Genomic DNA, 18624 nt, shown 5'->3' on the forward strand with positions numbered 1-18624 from the left:
AACCCCCCTCCCCCAAAAATAAAACAGACAGGAGCCAATCCAATACAAGTCACAACAGGGCCTTTATTTGAGCTAGCTCAGGCCCCTCAGTCCGCCACAGACGCACAGGATGGTTTTGGTGGAGAGGAGTCCCAAATATCTACCTGGGTAAGACTTTATAGAAAGCAACAAGTGGGATGTGAGTGTTTCTAGCCTGGGGAGCATCTAATTGGAAAGCTACTATGGCCTTTACCATAAATGGCTGGTGCTGGGAGTCAAACCATAAACTTAACTTTTGCATTGGTGGTCGTTAGGCAGGGGGGTGAGCTTGTTGGGAATTAATTTGGAAATGCTGATCTGTTGGGGTCAGCCTAGAAACTGGAGTTAGGCTCAGGTTTTGTTGGGTGGTAACTTGGAAACTAATGTTAGGTACTAGCCTGTTAGTTTACGTGAGTTCAAGTTCTCTAAAATGGAGTTGAACTTAAAAGATTTGGTCTCTCACTTTTAGGTTGACACTGGGAATGCCAGCCCACTGTCTCCTGCACATAAAAGCCAACATCATGGCACCAGATTGGTTGTGTGGTAAAACACAAAGGCCTTCTGTTAAAGATTGACACAGGAAGCATGTTCAAATGTACACATGCCATTTGTTGACCTAGGTGCAGTTTATAGGAAGAAAGGGGAGAAACTGCTTACTAACTAGATGGTTAAGAAGTGGGGACCATTCAAAGTTCTTGTGTCCAGGCATAGACAGTCATGCCGTGTCCCAGCTTTCATGTTTTGTATACTCCTTTCAGTGGGAAGTATCTTGTTTTGATGTGAGGTTGTAACAGCAGAGGGCACCAGCTGAGTGAGCAGGTTTCTTCCACACATGCTCAGTTAGAGAGAGCTCATGGTTTTTGCTGGTTTCTGGTGGGATCTAGAAGTAGGCCCTGCAAAACGGCTTCAAAGCGCTTTGTGCTTATTTGCGTTATACCTAGTCTCTAGCCAATTTAATTTGTAGCACAGTAAAAAAAAAAAAAAAATTATCTGATCTTTTTCCAGCTGGCACAGATCTTCAAAATCTGGGGCTTTCCTGAGTAATCAGAGGTCTGTGTTATGCAAATATGCAATGCCCAGTGTTCCCTAGGGTTGAAACTTGGATGGTGACTTAAGCAATTTTGCCAGAGGGTGAATCTCCAGGAAAAACCCAGTGGAACTTCCTGGTGACAAACACACAGAAGCGAGAGCGGATGGCATGCCTTTACATGAGGAAAAGAGGGCATGGAGCACTATGCCCTGGCCCTGGACCTTACTGCTATCGCTGGGATCTCTGGAGAGTCCCCCCAAAACTCGTCTGGTCTGCTAACATCTTATTTGCCAGCCTGTGACACTATTGGGAGATGATAGAACCTTTCTGAGATGAATCCTAGTGGGAAGTAGGTCATTGGAGAAGCGTCTTTGAAAAGGATATTGGAATCCTAGCAAACCCTTCCTGTTTCTCTCTTGCCTTCCTTCCTTCCTGGCTGCTATGAGTGTGCTTTTCCCCCTTCATTCTCCTACCCAATTGCCTCACCACAGGCCCAAGACAATGGCCTACCCATAAGCCTTTGCCTTTTTAAAGGTGTCTCAAGTATTCAGTTACAGCAGTAGACAGCTGACTAACACACTTACTATGGCCTGCAAGGCTTGGGTCCGAGACTCCTGAGTAGCTGCAGGGATCCTGAGTAGTGAAGAAAGGGCAGACACATATATAGTGTAGTGGGATATGGTAGAAGTTGGAACTCTATGTCCTACAACCTCAGATCTCAGCATGTTTATTATGCACATCCCAGAATGTGGCAGGTGTATGTGTGCCTTGCGGTGTGGGGTTGGAGGGAGGGCATTAGTTAGCCTGGAAGAGGAAACTGAAGTTTCTAGTCTTTGCACACACTGACCAATTGCTTTTAAATACTAATACTTGGACTCCTGTGGAGAATTTTGTCACCCATGTTGAGCCTGGACCACATGGGAAACCACCTTTGCCAGTGTCACATGGGTCCAAAGCTTTGGAGTCCTGGACAGGGTTGTGCCCATTGTCAACCATACACAAGATTTCATAATTGGGGCTTGCCCCTCTCCCTGCACACACTCTTCCTTTGTGTCACCTTTATAATGAGGCTTTAATTTCTTAAGTGTAGTTTTTCTTTTCAGCCAGTTCTGTGAAGATTTTCTGCTTAACTATACCGCATTTGCACTTTATCCAAAGTGAAAGTACTTCCTAGGACATCAGTTAAGTCTAAAGTGGGAGGAGCCGTTGTGTGGAGAGCGTTGCTCTTAACCAGTAAAGGATGTACTAACCGAGCAGTGCAGTGTCAGAACTGAATTTCAGAATGCACAGCTGCTATCAGGATAAGACTTTTTTAATTTTCCCTTCTAATACTAAATGTTCTCAAATTATTGGAGAAAGCATGCATCTTTATCTTATGAACATTTGGCAGCAATCTGTATTAGTCCTTGACTTACAAAGATACCTCCTTAACTCCATGATTTCTCTTTTGCCTCAACCAGCAGCCATTATGATGTTTAATGATCAGAAGCACTCAAGGTGGCTTTTATGTTCATATCCAGCTCCCTCCTCCAGCACAGCATGCTGCCTCACCCTAGAGACCTTTCTAGCCTTCCACTAGATTTGGAACCCTGGTTACCTTTCTGCATAGAGGTGCTATTGTTAGCCTCTCCTGGGCTCCAGGCCCTTTCGCTGCTCTTTGCCATATGCTTATTTGACCCTGACTGTCCCTCAGAGCAGTGGCCTGGCAGTATCCCAACTGCCAGTTACTATGTCTGTTTCCACTACTCCTGCCAACCTCCACCAGAGGGTAAAGTTCTTCCCCTTGCCAGCTCAGTGCCAAGTACTGGGCCTCACATGCTGTGGGGTGTGCTGGAACAGAATCAGTGGGTGAAAGCAATTGGGCAGGTCTGATGTGTAGGCTTAACTCATTTTGCTCAAGGCTAATGTTTGGAACATTCTGTTTCTTCTGGGGAAACCACCTGACTGGGGCTTTTAAAGTAGTAAAAGTCAGATGAAGACTTTCTGCTGATTTAGATATTTAGAGAGGCCTTCTAAAAAGAAAAAGAAAAGAAAAAAGCATTTCCAGGGGTAAATGTAAAACAGTCATCTGGGAAGAATGAAGAGCTAAGAGTAGAAAGAAAACACGGGTCCTTTTTGAGAGCAATGGGATTGACTAAAGAGATGTAGTGGACACACCAAATATTCTTTTCTTCTCCTATACTGCATTAGCTTGGAAGTCCAATGGCAAGAAGGCTGGAGGAGAAACATGAGCAGAACTTTCAGGGAGCCACACTTTCTCCAAGCGTGGAAGGCCCGAAGCACCATGTTCCCCAGCTTTGCTCTGGCCTGAGATTATGGTAGCTCAGGGAACACCTGCTCAAAACACCTACCACACAGACTTAGGGGTGCTTAGGGGTGCATGTGGGCATCCACAGCAGGTCAATAGTGACGTCTTCATCAGTGGCCTCACTGATGGACTGGCTGTGAACACAGATGAGTCTCTAAGAGACTTCCAGAAACATGTAGGGAATACACTGGGTTCTGCTGTGTGTTTGCTGGATTGAATGGCAAAGCAAAGGGGAAACTTTTAAGTGACATTTCTTTAAAAGTATTTGGAATTTATTTGGAGCTCAGTAATGGGTGCTCCCAACATTTAATTATCCAGAAGAGAGTGGAATAATGAACCTGATCCCATATGAAAAATAATGAATTCTCCGTAGATCATCAGCCTCAAGAAATGGAGAGTTCTGTGAAGTTTCACCGCATCACGACTTTGGGGCTTGGGGGAAATGGCTTCTTGGAGAGGACATGGGTAGTGTTGATCATGAAAATGTTAAAATTGATTTTGTCAAAATTTAAATGCATTTGTTGAAAAGACTTTTTTGAATATTGGGCATGGTGACTCATACTGTAATCCCAGCAGTTGAGGGGCAGGGAACAAGAAATCTCTATAAATGTAAGGCCAGCCTGGACTACAAATTTAAATTAGTTAGCTAAATAAAAAAGACACCTTTAGGAAAATGAAACTACAATACACACACAAAGAAATTGAGAAAATAGATTTGCATCATGAATATGGAAAGAGAACTTACTGTAATAGTAAAACTAAGTAACCCCATTACAAATGAGTAAAAGTTTCAAGACAGGATATATAAAATTAAAAGCAAATTCAAACCACAATGAATGTCACTCCATCCTATCCAGAATGGCAGAAACAAAAGTAATGATAATATTGAGTTCAGCTAAGAGAATCAATAATAAATGTCAGACTGGGGCTGGAGAGATGGGTCAGTGGTTAAGAGCACTGACTGCTCTGCCAAAGGTCCTGAGTTCAAATCCCAGCAACCACATGGTGGCTCACAACCATCCGTAAAGAGCTCTGATGCCCTCATCTGAAGTGTCTGGAGACAACCACAGTGTACTTACATATACTAAAAACAAATAAATATTTATAAATAAATAAACAAATAAATGTCAGACCATTTCTACTCAGTGTTGTGCTAGAAGCACTAGGACATGAGGAAGAGAGTAAGGAATGAGTGAGGGTAAGGGCTGCAGACTGCAGGGAAGAGTGACACATCTTTATCTGTAGGTTGTATATGCCGATAGAAAAATCACTTCAGTGATATCGGTCTAATGAGTTGTCTGCTTTAAATGTTCGCCATTGTAAGTGGGCACAGGTGCGAAGAAGGACAGAGCACAGCAGCAAAGAGCAGCACAAATAGGAAACACCTGACACAAAAGCTGGTGGACGGTGTGAAGAGACGGGCAGGAAGCTGCGTAATCTCCCTGAAATAACCGAACAGGAATGTGATAAGTGGAGTGATATTCCATGCCTTCAGTTCCAACACCCATTAGTGTAAGATGCAAACTACCACCAGACTCAGTTACAGATTCAGTTCCATCCCAGCCGATAGGCTACGGGTGTGCGTGTGCACATGCACATGTGCATCTATAAACCACCAATCTGATTCCACAAATATTTCAAATGTGCTGAGAATATCAAGATATTCTCAGTGGGTGAAGGAGCTTGTCAAAAGACACTCTTCAAACATACAGGTATCACAATAATAAGAAGAATATCTCAAGAATTAGTGAAAAAAATAGACTTTTCTATAAGAGATGCTGAGAGAACATATGAAAAAAATACTGGATCTACTTTAGTTCATAGCAAATTTCTGTATGAGAAGTTCAAATTATGACATATTTAGAAAATAAAATATCAAACGCAGTATAAATAAATTTATTTATAAATATTATTAAATAGAATACAATATATCCAACATAATATTTAAGACATATTTGAAAATTTCTACATCGTGATAAAAGAGAAAATCTATCAAAGCATGAGATTAAAACCTTAACATATGCATTTAATGAAAGTAAGTCATGCATACATGTTTATATATATATACATGCTTTGCATATATTCATATAAAGAGATCTTCAGCCATTTAGTTATTAGAGAAATATAATTTACGTGTTTAAAATGCTATATTATTATATGGTCACTAAATTAACAAAAAGCATTAAAAGTAGAACAAAGAAGCATCCCTGAAGCTCTAGTGGGAATATATTGGTAGCTATTTATATGCACTGTAGAATTCATAACATCCCCAAACCAAAAACACCCACAACATCAGTCAATACTATAATAAGAACATAAACTGTATAGTTATGGAATATTGGATAAGTACCTATGCAATGCAATGTTGCATAAGTAAAACTAGCAGACACAAAAATATAGTAAACCATAGGCTGAGGATTTGATAGAAAAAAGACACAAAAGAATGCAAGCAGTATGGATACATTTACACACAAACCCTAGACTGGCATAAAGTTATGTTTACAGTACACGTTTGAGTGGTAAAACTATGATGAAAATCAAGGCAATTGATTAAAGGCTCAGATTAGAACTTAGCTGGAGAGAAGGTAAAGGAATGAGGTTTAGAGGTGCTGTCAGTATTCTAGTGTGTAGCCTGGTGGTGGTTATTATGAAAGATCATTATTCTTAAGGTATATTTATAGTTATTTTGAATTTTCTATGCGTAACAGCCCAGTAAAGGGGAAAATATTTTACAGGTACACTGTGGAGTAATTAAAATCCTCAGACATGTCCTTCCACTTAAAATTTAAAGCTGTTATCCTTTGTTGAGGGCAGGCAGAGGCAATTTAATAATATTAATAGCAATAATAGTACCAAAAATAACATAAAGGTTGCCATCTGTCAAGTCCCTGTTACAGACCAATCACTTTCACCTCATTTCCTACCCTCCCATCTCTGTGAGGTGAATATTATTACTGTCATTTGACAGATGAGAAAAACTAAGGCGTTGGGCGACCTCACAGTCACTCTGAAGCTACACAGTAAGAGAATCTCAAGTCAAACCTCAGATCACTCTCTGTAATGCCCACGAGTTCCCACCAGGCTATTGTGACATCTATTGTTTTGTTTCATTCAGGTTAAAAAGAAAATAAATGCTTATATTATATTATAGACCAGTGGATAACTTTAGAAAAGCCCAGATCATATGTATTACAACAATCTTGTCTGACATTTTTCTATTACTTTTCTCTATATATTATTATATATGTAATATTTATTTACAGCATATATTTTTAAATCATAAAAATTGGGAACATATCTGGGAATAGTGATACACACCTTTAATTCCACACTTAGGAAGCTGAGGTAGGTGGATCTCAGTAAGTTTGAGGCCATCCTGGTCTACATAGTGAGTTCCAGGACAACCAGAGCTACATAGTAAGACCTGTCTCAAACAAACAAGTAAGCAAACAAATTTGGAACCCACTGCAAATACTGTTCTGGAATCTTTCATTTTTTTTCTCAAATTGATAATTACATTTATTCTTACATTGTTAAATAGGAGTGATGAAATGATATTTCTCATGGAGATACTATCCTATTTAAGATACTCTTATACTTACACTTTATTTTAATATTGATTTGCAATGTGTTATGTTTATTATTGGCAGTGTTGGAGATTGAATACAAAAGGTAAATATTCTTATTATTGAACATCTTCATAGCCTAATTAATGTTTTAAACATTAAAAACAATGCCATTATTTAAACAAAAAAATAATACCTTCAAGGATAATTTCAAAGGTTAAGAGCACTGTCTGCTCTTCCAGAGGTCCTGGGTTCAATTCCTAGCAACCTTATGGTGGCCACAGCTATCTGTGAAATGGAATATGATGCCTTCTTCTGATGTGTATGAAGACATCATCTCCATATACATAAAATATATTAATATGCACACTCATAAACATAACATAAATAAATCTTTTTAAAAATGCATTCATGCGGATCGAGGGTGTGCTCAAGGTGCCTTTCATGATGATTAGCTGGGCCTTCATTTTCTACCATCTGTGAGAGTAGCAGCAGCCACCTCACCTTTCTTCACAGTGAACATTTGTTCTGGGTGGGAACTGTATTGGTCGTGCCTTTCATCCTCTTGTTGCCTACAAGGAGTCTTTTCAGAGCACTGGAGACCTTGCAACCAAACTCTTCAATACTTTTGAACACACAGAATAAGCCTGAACTATTCTAAGGCTGCCCAGTTTAGATTCTATCTGAAATCTTTTATCTTTCACAGTAAATAACGCATCCTGACAGTGGGTAAGGGTTCCCCAGGTCTCCTCACCAGCTATTACCGTACCCCCCAGTGCAGTGTTTTTCCTTGTGGAAAATTTCTCTCCTGAGCCTTGCTTACCCTCTGGCTCCCCAGCTTTGGTGAGAGAGCATGACTTGAGGTTTGCACTTCTGTAATTTCATGCCTCGCTGCTATCATAAGCTGCTCCTGGCTCCTCAAATCCTCCTCCAATTTAGAAAGTAGAAGAGCATTTCTAAGCTTGTCAGTATAAATATACTGTTCTAGTTCCTAAATCTAGAAAATGATGATTCATGCCATAGAATGAGGGTTTCATAAGGGGACAGCAGGCTCCTAGGCCCTCTCCACGTGTTTAGAGTGGATAGTCTGAGCAATAGTGTGAACTGTGTCTTGTAGCAAGCATCTTACTTTCTTCTTTCCTACTTAGGCTTAAAGAACCAATGAGGGAGATACAGATGGAAGACGTGGAAAGAGGCAGAATCCTACAGTGTGGGGATGGAATTAGAAATATGTGTGATTTAACCCATTATAAGACACTTATTATTTTTATTGTCATGACAAGAAGCAATGACACCTTAGTAGCAAGGAGCACCCCTGTGCCCAGTTCTTGACTTTTAAGGGGCATCTCTGTGGCTTGGTTTTGATTTTGAAATGTTGTCCTTCTTTTAAAAAAGAACCAGAGTTCTTTGAAGAAATGGAAAATTCCAGAAAAAGAGTGGGCATATGGAGGAAGTAAGGAGTAATCAGAAATAGTATTGGCATATCAAAAGTACACAACAGCAAACACTGATGCTGTCTTTGTACAGATAGGCAACAATTTGACGATTGAGCATCAAAATGAAAATGTAAAGCTTTTTTGGTTTGGTTTGGTTTGGTTTGGTTTGGTTTGGCTTGGTTTTGGAGTTACTTTATACCTCCACTTCAAAGGAGGAACATGCAGATTCAAGAAGGAAGTACTGTGATTTAGAAGAATACCAGTTAGCAAATGTGGAAGAAATGGTAGGCTCAGAAACATACTGTTACATCATCACCAAGGCAATCCATCATACCAAGAATAGATGCTAGTCTTGGCAGTGAATTGCTGGAGCACAGGACATGCACAGAGTCCCATAATTTATGCATCATTCGAAAGAGAAAAAGATAACCTTATATTTGAGAAATCTAACGGTCACCACCATAATCAGATCATCAAATTTACCTTTATTAATGATGGCACAGGTTGGTATTAGGTACCACCCATTGGGATACCCTGAGAAAAATATACTATTTCTCTGGTTTTCTTACCATAAATCTAACTTACTTCCACATATGAAGACACAATCAGGCAATTCACACTGTGATAATTTAGGAAGCTATATTTATCTGGAGTTTTCAAAAAAATAACAATTTCATGTAGAATAAAAGGGGAAAAGAATAGGATGAAAGTAGAGAAAGGGGGATTAAAAAAAGACTTTACAATAAATGCACTATAGGATATTTGACTGGACCCGCTTATGTGAGAAATGTCTTCCTTCTGAGGAGACATGCTCATGCTCGTAGGATGAAGTCTCATGAAAACTGCAGCTCCCTGAAGGAAGACAGAAACAGCAAATGTGGAAAACACTTTACCATTTGGTGATGATAAGAAAACCTATATAGCTATTTACTGTACTTTTCTTGTAAGGCTTCTGCAAGTTTGAACTTAAAATGTTTTAAATTTATCTATTTTTACTGTTCTGGGGACCAAACCCAGGACCTTATGCATCCTGGACAAACACTTTTTTTAGCCTCTTGGTTTGTTTTTAAAAGGTTAGGAAGCAAAGGAATCCAACAAAACGTTGTAAAAGTCATATATGACTTTGGGAGCTCATTTTCCAATTTATTTATGATCAATATTACACAATGTACTTTATTTCAAATGAAACATCATATGTTATTTTCTAAATAACATATCAACTCAACGATAAGTATTTTGTATCCAACAATAAATAAAATGGCAAATAATTAAAAGAACAGTACCCAACTACTATAGGAATAATTCAGTTTCTAGCATGTTTAAGATAAAGTAATTTAAATGTAGTTTTATAACATCTCTTTTGTTTTCATGTTTTAAACAGTAAAAGAAACAGAAAATGAATTACATGCCTCAGAAATGTGAGTTTATTTCTTTGTTTTTTCTCCTGTGGCATTGAAGACAGATTTAGGGCCTCATATACACTGGCAAGAACTCTACCACCATGCCTAGCCTGCCTGGAGTTTTAGACTCCTTGGTTTTTGTTACAAAATATTTAGCTAGTTACTCACTGCCACTTGGAAAATTTAAAGGTCTAATATCAAATGGACTGTAAACAAGTCTGGACATTTTGTAACATCATTACCCTCTTGGCTGAGAGTATCCTATGTCCAAGGAGATAATAAGTGATAGACGCTAACTCCATTCATGTAGCACACATTTTTTACTAATTAGAAAATCTCATGTTACATGGCATTTGTGCTAGAGGAAAAGTTTGAGACTCTAACTTTCTCCTCCACCCACCCTTTCCCTTTCCTCAGCCCCAGGTGACCCAGTACTGTGGCCTTAATTTATGGCTCCCTGGATCCCAGCTTTGGTCACTTGGAACAACCTGCTCCAAACTGCCCAGGAGCACTGCCCCCTTCTTTTAACAAGATTATTTTTAATGAATCATATTAAAACTGAGTTTTCTTTTTTTGTGAACTTAGTAAAGTGTACTTTGCTGATCATAAAATTTACTCATCTTAAGTATACAATTCAATGGTACCTTAAGACATTTGGTGGTTATGTAATCCTTAACCATTATGCACGATCCACTGAGATACTCTTTACAGCTAATTATTGACAACACTGTACTTTCAATATTTATGGACTGGTCTTTTTTTATATAGGATCCTATAGTATATTGCCTTTGTCCCTGGCTTTTTGAATTTACCATCAAGTTGTAATCCATTCATGTTATAGGAAGGATCGTATTTCATTTCCGACTTAGTATCCCATTTACTTGGCTACCACATTGTATTCTCCCCTCACAAAACTAACTACTGGACATTTGGGTTGCTTCTAATTGTGGCAATTGTGGGCACTGCACCTCCCAAAACTTATGTACAAGGGTTGCATGTTCTTGTGTTTTCATTTCTCTTCCCTGTGTAACCAGAGGTACTAGATTTACGGGAAGTAACTTAAACTGACAGACGTTCCACTTTCAAAAGCATCTGTGTCATTTTCCTCCCCACTCCCTGTCTGATGAGAGATCCCCTCTCACCTATCCTAACCATGTTTGCTTTTCCTCTGTCTCTGTAGTTAGCACTCTCCTAGAGGGTGAAAATGTTGTGGTTTGAGTTTGCATCTCTCTGATGGCTGATATTCTGTCTGCTTGCCTATTCAGATCCTTTGTCTGCTTTTAAACTTAGGGTGCCCGCCATCCCACTACTGAGCTGTCACGATCTGTTGTATGTTTGAATGCAAGCCCTTTATCACATCTGGGTAACTGAAGCATCTTCTCAAGGCTGGAGCTGGTCTTTTAATTTTTCTAATGCTGTCATTTGAGGAGCAGACCCTGAATTTTGATGGAGTGCAATTTATCAATTTCTGCTTTTGGGGTCATGCAGTCTGGTGCTTTAGGGAAGGTAAAACATATAATTGTTAGGGAGGCATTTAGAATGAAGCAGCCTTTTAGCTGCATTTTGATATTCATGAAAAATTTTCCATTTTTTGTGTGTAGAAGCCTGTTGTTATGAAGAAATTCAGAAAGCTATGTATAAACAGAAATAATCAACACTTTCAGGCCTGCTCTAAATGTCCAGCAAAAGGTGGTCTGTCAGTGATGCCTGTTTATGTGTCTCCTTAGATTGCAGCCTCTTCCTTGGGTAGTGGAAATATTGCCCAAAATGTCAAGGAATTCTATCTACTTATTCTTGAGAACTCCATGCATGTGTACAATGAAGTACATCAGCCCCATTTCCCTCCTTCCACTTCCCAAACTCTGTCAACATGTCTCCCTCCCAACTTTGTTTCTTCCTTAAAAAGAATGATTTTTCCTTCCCCAGAAGCTTTCAGTTGCTGGAGAGGGAGATGCATGGAGAACACTTTTCCAGCTGCTTTGATCTTGTGCAGGTCAGCACTGGGTTGATATGTGTGAAGCACATCACAGCCCTTCTTCATACGCCCCAGCTCTTACATTGCCTCCACTTCAGAGATGTTTCCTTAACCTTGGGAGTGGAGAGTGGGGAAAGATGGTGGAGTGGATAAAGACATCCTATTCAACACTGAGCAATTCGGTTTTACAACTATGGATTTCTTAGCTCTGTGAAAGGCTGTTTTTCTTCTGTATATATTTTGTAGAAGACATATAAGTCCAAAATATCAAGGAAACACTGGGGAAGTATTGCTGGGACTGCCCACAGCTCTACTTTTATTTTTTCTAGGCATAATGGGCATCTTTAAGCATTACAGAGTGTGTAGTGGACTTCAGGTCCTTCCTGAGGCTAGCAAGGATATGAGCATGCAGGTACACTTAGACACATAAATGATGTGATCAACTATTGTACCAGATAGTTTGTGTTCTAAGCCATCAAGCTTGAATGGCGTGACTTAGCAGAACTGTGTCACTGTTGCCAAAGTTTATAAGACAGACAGCTAGGACACATAGATGCAATCAAAATTATTTTCTCTAGTGACTAAGTAGCAAATACTTACTGAGTATATATTATGTATGGGAATATCCGTATGTAGATGACTGTACAAATCTGTTTCTATGATGATGGGGGCCTGTTTCTATGGCCTCCCACAGTCACCTCATATCACTCCACCTTTGTCCTTCAGGTATTCAGAAGGAATCTGTAAATCATCCCGTCTATGGTCTCCCCTTTATACCCTGTGCCTAATCCATCACAAATGTGTTGGCTCCAAAGGAAATGTGGAAGCATGCCTGGGATTCTAGAGCAAAAAAGGGGAGGGGGATAAAGAAAATTAACTATTGGGTTTTGTTAATAGTGGTGCCATCTGCTGGCCCTGGATCTCTAATGCTTGTGGCTAAGAGCCAAGGATACAGGAATCATAACTTCATTTGTTATGGTCTGACTGGAAGTGTGGCCACATACATCTTCCTTATTCTGAGAAAGATTTGTCATCAGCACCCATGCACAGTTTAATCGTGCCTGTAAAAGTTGGTAGCCTGAAGTCAGTTCCACCTTTTGAGACTGCTTTGTGGAATAATATATCTTCTTCCTGAAGAACTAAGTTTTGGAATCCTAGAAAAATAGCAACAGTTCTGCTTTTCAAATAAGATTCTGCTTCAAATACTACTTAAAATGGAAAACACTCATTTTTGTCTTGACTAGAAAACATTGCTCTAAACACACACACACACACACACACACACACACACACACACACACACACACACACACGCATGTACGCAAAGGCCATAGGCTACCTGTGTCAAGGGCCAGAGGCTACCTGTGTCGCAATGGGACACAGAGGCTTCATAAAGGATGAAGAAGAGGTGACAATTTTTCTGGGTTGTGAACAATTAGAGAGCTGTTTATAATGTCAGTTTTAGTTAATCAGCAATGGTAGTTCCATATCAATTGTATACATCTAGGAATAGTAGACTTGGAAAGGTGGTTATTATTGTGATAATTTAGGAAGAGTCACAGTTTATTCACAAGAATCTGAGAAATATGCCTCTAGTCTCCGTACCTTTCTGGATATATGTGCCTTTGTCCTTCCCCCTGAACTAGGGAGAGTTGGAGATCTTGCAAATACTGTTATGACTGAGTAAATTAAGCAGTACTCACAAATGCATTCAGAAGGTCCCACACTACATTCAGATCACTTCTAAATCATCAAAACAAATGCTCATGGGACTTTGGACTCCCATTCCTTTCGTCCTGGCAGCTGCAATCATGTCCGAGAAGAATATGCGACCACCAAGCACAAATCCAGCCCAGTAATTACAAGGGGCTGAGAGGGGAAGGTAAAGGTGATATTTCATCCAGTGTTCTCAGTTCATCCTCTCCTTACCTGACCTTTGAAATGGAGCCATCAGCTTTGAAAGGCCTGGCATCTAAAATTAATATTCTTCCCCATCTGACTAAGGGTGCAACAGCTGAGCAACATGAGATCAAGGAGCACATTAGTTTAAACAGGGGCTCAACGTGGCATTTGAGAGGGAAGACACTTCCTCTGGTGGTAGAAGACACTTGTCTTCCCAGATGACTTCTGCCCACTGAGAGTGAAGTCTCTTACCGGAGAGGTCTGCAGTCTGTTGGAATTCTGCAGATTCCTGTTATCTGCTGGAAAGAATCCTCTACTTGTGGAGTGGTTGAGACTCCAGGATGTCCTCCTACAGATGGTAATCACTTCTGTTTATTGTTATAACGGATCCAGATGCATTTTCTCTCTGTGTTGCTTTAATTAACAGGAAGTCATTCCAAACTTCAGGCAGGGCTCAGTGCTTGGTATTTCTGTATTGAATGATTGTGTACTAAATCTAAACTGTTTTAATATGTCAATTTTTGAGGCTTCCTGGTCTATCTTTTGGTATTACCTGAAATTCAACATTATATCTTAGCCACAGTTCACCATTAAACAGACATGCATCTGTCTTCTTATTTAAAGAAGTCCTACCTCTGAGAATGTTAAAAAATACTAATAATGGTCTGTAATAAATCTGTAGAGTTCTGGTTGATGTTATTTGCATTTTTTAAAAATGTAAGTTCTTCAGGCAATATATACAAATTCATAGAGCACTGAATTTAAATTACTTTATAACTCTAGTAGATTATTTTACTCTATGAATTGTAAAAATGAAGTTTCATTGGCAGAATTATAAATGATTATTACTAGAGAAAATGAAGTAAACTTCAGAGAATTTCCAGCAGGGGGCCTCAGGGGCTAGCCACTGGAAAGCCCAAATTCAAATCTTGCTTTAATCTTTGTCTCCTTGTATAGCCAAGTAATACACAGATGCATTTATGTGTCTAGAATTAAGCATTACTTTGTTGTGTGTGCATTGCCTAATGTGTAAGGAGAGTATTTCAGAGAGAGCATGGGCAGCTGAGGGCGTGCAGCTGTTGATAAAGGTTCAATGAAAAGTGTTTGACTTCGTTTTTCTTCTGAAATGAATTTCCTTTGAAAAAAGTCAATACCAAATGTCTGAAGACATAGGTGAGAGGAGGTGGGGTGTGGCTCAGAGGTAGGGGTGTTTGCCTAATTTGTGTGGGTTATTGGGTTTAATCTCCGGCACTGATTATCTTAAAGAGGAGGATGTAGGCAGAAAAATCGCTGTGGTGAAGACACTGACCAAGGAGTCACAGTTTCCAAAGGAAAAGGGAGACTCCCCTCTTCCGAGACAAATCTCTCTTTCCTGCAGGTCTGTGAGGAGAAAGCCAAGCTATCACAGCCAAAAATCCCAATCCTCATACTGTGTTTTAACCAGACACTTGACATGGTCTCAGAGTTTTTCATTTGCCCCTATGTCCTGCAGTTTGGCTAAATTTTAGTTTGTGAAATAAAAAAAAAAACTGATAATGAATATATATCTAGAAAAAAAAACAAAAAACAAAAAACAAAAACGAAACACATGCTCCTCGAAGCATGGGAGTATGAGACTCAACTCGGGGGCCGCATGGTGGTTTTTTATTGAGCGCCTGAAGGGACTGAAGTTTGGACTTCTCTGGTGAAAGGAAGATCAAAGCAGAGTACACAAACATCCTGGGTGCAAATGAAATCTTTCAGATGGCTGCCTTCTACGGGCATCTCTGTTCAGGGCAGATGTGAGGCCTACTGTCTTTTCTTCATGGGGTGAATCAGTCTTCCTGGGTTCTAGGAAGGGGGCATATACCAGCGAGAAATACCTGTATCTTTATCTGTTACTTCTAGATGATAGAAATTTCCTTTTACAAAAGGATTTTTCCCAGCTGTTCCTATGTAGAGAAGGTTTGTTTGAATAACCAATTTGAAATACACTGCATAAACAACTAGGGTTGGATTTCTTACTTTCTCTCAGTGTATGTCTTGTTTAATGCAGTGAAGGACAGACACAGCCACCTGGCATGGCACTTCTTACTATTTGAATTTCTGGGAAAATGATAAAAAAATATTCATTTTTTTTCCTTTAAAAGTTCCAGCAGTGGGAAAAGTTTTGACGTGAATATTGATGTTGCTTCTGATTTGGGAAGTAGATGGAGAATAAGTGAGCTGAAGGTTTTGTTTATTCATTTCCTTTCTTTATAGTCAAGAGAAGAGAGTGCTGAACAGTCACGATTGTGTCCTGATTTACAAATCTGAGATAGAAGGAGATGAGAGCCCCGCTCCTGACCGTAGTCTGATCAGCCTCACCACCAGCATGCTGAAGGTGAAGAGGCTGGAGGAGATTAGCTCGTGCCACAGCAGCCACCCCCTGGAGAAGGTGGCCTTTTTCCAGTGCATGGAAGAGGTGGAGAAGGTGAAGTGTTTTCTGGAGGAGAATTCGAGTGATCTGGATCTGCAGTCTGGAGACAATGAGGTAATCGTGTTCTCCCCTACCTCATGGATGCTGCTATTTATGTGACCCTTTTGAAATTCAGTGGTGTTACTTGTGTGTAGGATGAAGGAAGCTTGCAAACAGACAAATTTCCATTCCACTTCTCTGAGGATTGTGGGTAAACTCTACACTTGAGTTGGGCTAATAGTTTGGAAGCCTCTGAATGTGCATTTTACCTGCAGTGCTGAGGAGCTTTGAAATGAGGTCCTGGATACTGGGAGTGAAACTCAGTGGTGGAGGCTGTGTATAACATGATGGAAACCCTGGGTTCCATATCAGCCCTGTCAACCAAACATACATGAATACATACATACATATTGATGGAATATGCTATGAAAAAAACATGCCTCATAGGAGGATCATTTAAAACACATGTTTGGGCTGAGAACTCAGAGGAGCACCATTGAGGGCACAACTGTGCAGCTTCTAATTTCCTAAAAATCCTGAACTCTGTGAGAGGTACAGCTACTGACAGCAGCGTTCAGAGAAAGGACAGCATTCCTTGTTGATGTCATGATAGTAGAGTCCTGTGACCATTGTACAGAACAAGTGCTCAGAGATGCAACAAATTCAAACATGGAGTTGCTAATCTGATCAATAAGATGACAGGTGCTATGAAAGTAGGTTGAATACTATGTCTAAAGCTTGGTAAGCACTTTGGGTGTGTGAGTATGGGGGTGAGGGGAAACTGTTAGTGGCAGCGGTAGAAGGGAAAGCAGTCTAGCCTGCCACCACACTACTGCAGACATCTGCTACCCAAGGGACCTGTTACCACACTACTGCAGGCATCCGCTACCCCAGGGACCTCCACTCAAGTAAAGGCTTATCCTTGACTATACTGTAGGATAGAATTTCATGGGTATCTAGGTGTCTGCGCCATATACTCAGATCTGATTTTGAGGATTTCTAAGTTACACTGTTGACATGTGCAGAGAGATGGCTGAGTAGGTAAACGTGCTGCACACCAGCGTGGTGGCCTGAGTTAGAATCCAGGAACCCACATGAAGGTGGAAGAACTGAGTCCACAGAATTGTCTTCTAACGCCACCCTGTGGTGGCCTATGTGTCACACACCATCTGGCTCACACACATAATAAGTAGAAAAAAAATTAAAAAGGTTAATTTACAACACGTTTAAAGATTAAAGAAAAATTTAAAATTAAGTAAGAATTATAGGGGTTAGAGAAATTTCTCATGAGCATACACTGACTTTGAAAAGGACTTGAGTTTGACTCTCAGTCCCCAGGAGAAGGTCACTCATAACAGCCTGTGACTCTAGCTCCAGGGGCCCAGCTGCCTCTGGCCTCTAAGGAACAGCACTCCAGCGGACACAGTCTCTCCCTCAGACACATATAAAAAATAAGATGGTTTAGTTACTTTTCTTATCTTAAAGAATTTCCTTTTGCACATGGCATTGTAAGTTTATTTTATGATGCATATTGTATAGATTTGGGATGGAAGAAATACTAATATGGTAAAATTCACAGTCCTAAAGCCACAGATAGGGCCAGCTTTTTACAGACAGAAGAAGATGCAAAATGTCATAGGCAAAACGTAAGAGAGATATGAAAGGAACCACAAACAAGTAAACAGAATTCACCTTCTCCTCATGAATTTCTCTAGGAAAACCATTCATCCTTTGTCACTCTGCTTGACAAAAATCAACAATTGGTTCATGTGGATTTAATTATTTGTCAAGTCCATTTGTTCTTATAAACCGGTAGTATAATTTTCTTTTGAGACAGGGTCTTTTGTAGCTCAGGCCAGCTTTGAACTCCCTGTGTGTTAAGGATAGCCTTGGATTTCTGATCCTCTTGCCTCTGCCTTCTAAGAGCTAAGATTACAGTGGTGTGCCCCTCTGCCGAGTTTATGTGATAAGAATGGTAAACTAACAGCCTTAAGGTTGTGAGGGAACGGTGAGTTGGAGTATAAACTTTCTTCAGAAGAGTTGCTTTTATGATTACCAACCGTTCTAGACAGTTCAAAACCTAATTTGGAAGTTACATATTTGGCATTGGGGGCAAAGATGGAGTGGCAGAGACCCTAAAAGAAGAAAACAGACACTTTGTAGCAGGTCCCCTTTGGCTTCATGCTACAGTTAAGTCCATCAGAGGTCGATTCCAGTGACAAGGAGCGCCATACATCCTCTTCAGTTTTTTATTTATAATCAGAGAAGAGCCCAGAGATGTCACCATGAGTGACATCTGTCCTTCTCTGGGCACGCACAGGAGGGACATGTAGAGCTCTCCCTATGGTGGGTGCAGCCCAGCAGCAGGCCCAGCAGCTAGGGGTAGAGGAGTCTCCTCTGGACGAGGTTTGGGTGTGTGGGCACGGTTTGGGTGTGTGGACGCGGTTTGGATGTATGGACACGGTTTGGGTGTGTGGGCACGGCCGGGCCCCTGTGGCTGTCTCCATCTTCTGCAGGACTGCAGTAGATCTGTCTTGTGCCACTCTGTTCTC

General features: G+C 40.3%; 1 protein-coding gene across 2 annotated transcripts in view; it reads left to right on the top strand.

Annotated features, from left to right (window-relative positions):
• The first annotated feature begins 15883 nt into the window (after positions 1 to 15883).
• The window catches only part of Mylk4 (myosin light chain kinase family member 4), a 75697-nt gene continuing 72956 nt past the window's right edge, over positions 15884 to 18624 (top strand). Inside the window, exon 1 of one of the 2 annotated variants that reach the window (XM_052156993.1) lies at positions 15884 to 16147. In XM_052156993.1, the coding sequence (XP_052012953.1) occupies positions 15989 to 16147 (159 nt within the window). In that variant the 5' untranslated portion in view covers positions 15884 to 15988. The remainder of the gene's footprint in view (positions 16148 to 18624) is intronic. The other variant, XM_052156992.1, reaches the window with a different exon arrangement.

This window comes from Apodemus sylvaticus, chromosome 14, assembly GCF_947179515.1.
Source record: "Apodemus sylvaticus chromosome 14, mApoSyl1.1, whole genome shotgun sequence".
NCBI classification, from domain to species: domain Eukaryota; kingdom Metazoa; phylum Chordata; class Mammalia; order Rodentia; family Muridae; genus Apodemus; species Apodemus sylvaticus.